The 5,614-nt window shown below is 36.0% G+C and overlaps 1 protein-coding gene across 1 annotated transcript; it reads right to left on the reverse strand.

Annotated features, from left to right (window-relative positions):
* Positions 1–748: 748 nt before the first annotated feature.
* Positions 749–1,141, reverse strand: LOC134687653 (uncharacterized). Its single transcript, XM_063548112.1, has one exon. The coding sequence runs from the start codon at positions 1,139–1,141 to the stop codon at positions 749–751; it is 393 nt and encodes a 130-aa protein (XP_063404182.1).
* Positions 1,142–5,614: the final 4,473 nt, after the last annotated feature.

Here is a 5,614-nt window from a genome sequence, read left to right on the forward strand (position 1 = left end):
AAATCATAAAATAGATAACATTGGTCTTAGATTATAGGACTTCAGGAAATCATGGAATTGTGATACGAGGAAGTTTATCAGATGATTTTCGTGCTCATTCATTGATAAGGTAAACAAATCTTTAAATGAAAATGTTAGGTGTGCCTTTCAAGTATTAAATCTGTTAGAAAATGTGCATGTTCAAATTTGTTTTGCGGAAAATAAAAAAATATTTAACTATAATTATCAACATTTTGCAGTGTAAAAATATTTCGCATAATCGGGAATAAACTCCTAAAAATAACTGGAAATAAAGATATTAATTAAGTGCCTGTCTTGTAATGCTGTTTGCTGGTTTTCGGAGTGTGTGGCCTATCCATATCCATTTTCTTTTCCTCATTTGGATGTCAAAGGGTTCTTGTCCAGCTCTTTTCCATAGGTCTTCATTTCTTACTTTATCGAACCATCTGATGTTCATGATTCTTCTTAGGCAGTAGTTGATGAACCTTTGGAGTCTAGACAACATTGTTTTGGTTGTTCTCCATGTCTCTGATCCATACAAGAGCACTGATTTAATGTTGGAATTGAAAATTTTTATTTTTGTACTTCTTGAGATGTTTTTGGCACTCCATACTTTCCCTAGAATGTTAAAGATGACTCTGGCTTTGTTGATTCTTGCTTTTACATCAGCGTATGTACCTCCTTCTATATTGACAATGCTTCCTAGATAAATAAACTCCTCTAGTTCTTCTATGTTGGTGTTGTTCATCTAGATCTTTATTGGTTGTTTACTTTTGGTGTTTATCTTCATAACTTTTGTTTTTTCTTCGTTTGGTTTGAGTCCGAGCTTTAAAGATGTTGAAGAGAGAAGGGTTGTTTTTTCTTGCATTTGTTGTTGTGTACTGGATATCAGGGCTATATCATCTGCAAAATCCAAGTCTTCTAGTTGTTGCCACATTGTCCATTGGATTCCATTTCTTTTCCCTTCAGTTGCTTCTTTCATGATGTAGTCTATTGCCAAGAGAAAAAGAAAAGGTGATAGCAGGCAGCCTTGATCAAAACTCTCACTGAGCTTGCCTTCATGTATAACTCTGTATTTCATGTTGTTATAGGAGTTTCTAATGATGTTTATGAAAGGTTGTGGTATTCCATAGTGTGCCATGATGTTCCAAAGGGTTTCTCTGTCTAAGCTGTCGAATGCCTATTCGAAGTCAACAAAGTTTATCAGTAACTAAGGACTGTTCAATTATTATGCGTAGTGTGGCTATCTGATCTATGCATGATCGGTCTTTCCTAAATCCGGCTTGCTGTTCACGGAGTTTTTCGTCTATAGCCTTTAGAAGTCGTATAAGGAGAATTTTATTCAGTACCTTTGCTGCCACTGATAATAATGCAATTCCTCTGTAATTTTTGCATTCTTTAAGGTTGCCTTTCTTTGGTAGTTTTATCAGGTGGCCCTCATTCCATTCCTGAGGCATTTCTTCTTGCTGCCATATATCACGGAAAAGTTTATGTAAGAGGTTAGCTGTTAGGTCTGGGTTGGCCTTTAGGGCTTCTGATGGAATGTTGTCCGGACCTGCTGCCTTTCCTGACTTCAACTTTTTTACAGCTTGTTTAATTTCTACTTTTGTAGGAAGGTTAAGATTTATGTGAAGCGCTTCATCTGCTTTGTTGATAACTGGTGTATTAGCTGGGGGTTGTCTATTCAGAAGTTCTTTAAAGTATTCGGCCCATCTAGCAATTGAATATTGAATAAAGTCAATATATCATGCCAAATTAGCCAGCTTTTGCAGCAAATCACCTCCAATGTTTTGAACTTTGGCGATATCAATGTCAGTTCTGATCCATGTCAGTTGTCTATTCACAATCGGAAAGACAGACAAGCCCAGATTATGTTAGCTGTTCCAACAAGAAATATCAGTAATTTGGTTTTGACGTTACAGAAACATATCGATACAAAGTTATCAGATGTCCAGGGTTGTTCTCTGCTACCTAAGGGTAGGATGGTATTCTCCTGTTATAAACAAGAGAAAATAAGAGTCCACAAATCTAACGGATCAAAAGATTACGAAATCAATGATATTGGTAAAGCGGTCGATGTGGTTTTTATTGGGGATGGTTGTATTGCTGTTACATCTGGTCATTCCAATACGATAAGTATAATCGATACAAAAAAATAAAAAACTAAAAAAAACAAATAACAGTTAATTCAGACAATTATGGAGCAGTATATAAAGGCGGACATTTGATTTATTGTGCCGTGGAGAAAGGGTTACAGATGATTCGTCTGAGTGATGAGTCCATTACGAATCTTACCAGAAACAAACTAAGGACCTGGTCGTACGTTTCATCATTCGGTAGTGATGAGTCCATTACCAATCTTACCAGAAACAAACTAACAACCTGGTCGTACGTTTCATCATTCGGTAGTGATGAGTCCATTACCAATCTTACCAGAAACAAACTAACGACCTGGTCGTACGTTACATCATTCGGTAGTGATGAGTCCATTACCAATCTTACCAGAAACAAACTAACGACCTGGTCGTACGTTTCATCATTCGGTAGTGATGAGTCCATTACCAATCTTACCAGAAACAAACTAACGACCGACCGTACGTTTCATCATTCGGTAGTGATGAGTCCATAACCAATCTTACCAGAAACAAACTAACGACCTGGTCGTACGTTACATCATTCGGTAGTGATGAGTCCATTACCAATCTTACCAGAAACAAACTAACGACCTGGTCGTACGTTTCAGCATTCGGTAGTGATGAGTCCATTGCCAATCTTACCAGAAACAAACTAACGACCTGGTCGTACGTTTCATCATTCGGTAGTGATGAGTTCATTACCAATCTTACCAGAAACAAACTAACGACCTGGTCGTACGTTTCATCATTCGGTAGTGATGAGTCCATTACCAATCTTACCAGAAACAAACTAACGACCTGGTCGTACGTTTCATCATTCGGTAGAATTTTGATCTATACAAATCCTGACAGTCATACCGTTTCCTGTTGTGATTATGATAGTAACATACTTTGGACGTTCTGTGGTCAAAGTGTTCTGTGCCTTCCACGCTGTATATCTGTAGACATAGATGGAAACATATATGCAGTGGGAAATCGTACTCACAATGTGGTCGTCATCTATCCCGGTGTACAACGCTACAGACAACTTTTGTCACGTGATGATGGTCTCATTTACTTAAATGTTCTGCACTATGACATATTTACCAATAAACTGTTAGTTGCAAATGAAGCCAATGACGCGTTTGTATATGATGTTAAATGATAAACACAAAACAAGGTTAAGATCGACAGTGATCGACCAATGCTTTCGTTCAATGTTTTTTCATATGTGCATTCGAACTATTCCATGTTAACATTTCCTTTCAATACAAATCTTATATTTAACGTTTCTTTGGTGGAAAGGGCATATGAGTTCTAAAAACAAAAACTGAGAATCCCAAGGTTTGTTTAAACATTAAAAAATTAATTGATTCAATTGATGATAAAATAGATTACAACTGATCAAAGGATCATAACAAATAGCATATAACAACTTTACTATTGTACCTTTATTTATTCTACATTGGCTAGAGGTAAAGGGGGAGGGTTGAGATCTCAAAAAATGTTTAACCCCGTCACATTGTTGCGCCTAGCCTCGATCTGGCCTTTGTTAGTCTTGTATGATTTTAAATTTAAGTTTCTTTTGTTTATGTTTAGTATGATATTCATTATCACTAGTATTCTTTTTTGTTTAGGGGCCAGCTGAAGTACGCCTCCGGGTATAGGAGTTCCTCGCTGTATTGAAGACCCATTGGTGGCCTTCGGCTTTTTTTTCTCTTTGGTCGGGTTGTTGTCTCTTTGACACATTCCCCATTTCCATTCTTAATTCTATGCTGTGAATGCAATGTTGTATTTACATATATTGTTGGATCATAATGTGTGCTACATTTTTTGAATAAACGGATATATAATAGTTATAAAAGGTACCAGGATTATAATTTAGTACGCAAGATGCGCGTTTCGTCTACACAAGACTCATGAGTGACAAAACTAGGCTTCACCAAGAGAAAAGCAAACAACAATATAAATCATAAGACAGTTCAACATAAACCAAAATAATAATATATTTTTTTTATATACGTCTACAAGACGGGATCTGATCGCAATGGATCTAACCAAAAATAGTTGATAAAGGATTGAAGGAATAACTAAAATGAGACAACAACCCACCAACGAAATTGAAGTTAAGACAGTATTATGAATAATATAAGGTGTCAGGTTTGTGTCAGCTTTACGTATATAAGACATAAAGCCCATTGACAAAAATAAATCAAGAGGCAGTTCAATAGGAATAAAAGAAGATGCCTGGTACACACATATAAGACCGTAGCCAATCGGCAAAGTTATTCTTTTAGCAATCTATGTAATTCAAAGAAGATGTGGTATATATGTATACGAGACAACAATCCCAGCGCTCTGGAACACAAATGACTGTTAAGTTACATGAAAGGAAGACAGCACCCAATTGATAAAAATTAATCTAAGGAAAGTTCCTTGTGAGTGAAAAACGATGAGGTATATACGTGTATGATACACCAAATAAACAACAACGAAAACAAAGAAGATTGCTTCGAACAAACATAGTTGTCTCGTATACGTTATTCAGACAGAAACCCATCGACTGTTCAATGTGGGTAAAAGAAAATGCCGAGGAGACTTAACCAAACAGCTATTGCCATTAATAACGTGTCGTCTGTAAAATCCATACTGAACTTAGAGGAAAATCAATTCGGAAAGTCCATAATCTCATGGAAAAATCAAATAACAAAACGCATCAAAAACGAATGGACAAGAACTGTCGTATTCCTGACTTGGTACAGGCATTTTCAAATGTAGAAAATGGTGGATTAAACCTGGTTTTATAGCGCTAACCCTCTCACTTTGAAGACAGTCTCATCAAATTCAGTTATATATACATTGCTGCGTTAACTAAACAGACACAATAGATAAAATAGTCAAAATATGGGTACATCAGTTAAAAAGACAGTTCAATATTAATAAAACAAATAAACGGGTTAACATGAGACAGCAACCCTTCGATTAAACTTACCAACCGATAGATCAATATGAATGAAAAAGGATGGTTGTTATAAAAATATGAGACAGCAACCAACAGACAGAATTAAAAAAAAATAATGTACAATACGAATATTCCAGGTAAATATTTTACATACATCAATCCATAGATAAAAAGCCTAAAAGACCAATATGAATAAAAAAAATGTCGGGTTTAAGCAAATTAGACAGCAACCTAAAGAAAATATCCAATCAAAAGACAGTTTAATCTAGATAACAGAAGATGTATGAATCAATCCGCACACTAAATCAAAAGACAATTCAATTTGAATAAAAGAAGATGTCGGGTTCACGTTGATGATGATTGCTGGTTGCTTAATTGTCCAGGGGAAAATATTACATGCAGGTTCCGGACAGAAATAAATCAGCAATAAATATAATTGGTTAGTCCTGTAATGAAAGCCTCGTGACTGCGTACTTGTACATCCCGCCTAAAGCGAATTGACGTCCCACTTCGACGAGTGTTTTGTTGTTGGTCGGTA

The sequence above is a fragment of the Mytilus trossulus genome, chromosome 10, assembly GCF_036588685.1.
Source record: "Mytilus trossulus isolate FHL-02 chromosome 10, PNRI_Mtr1.1.1.hap1, whole genome shotgun sequence".
NCBI lineage: Eukaryota > Metazoa > Mollusca > Bivalvia > Mytilida > Mytilidae > Mytilus > Mytilus trossulus.

Excerpts from the sequence above, each read along its gene's own strand:
- LOC134687653 (XM_063548112.1), bottom strand. The coding sequence starts at position 1,141 with ATGGCACACTATGGAATACCACAACCTTTCATAAACATCATTAGAAAC.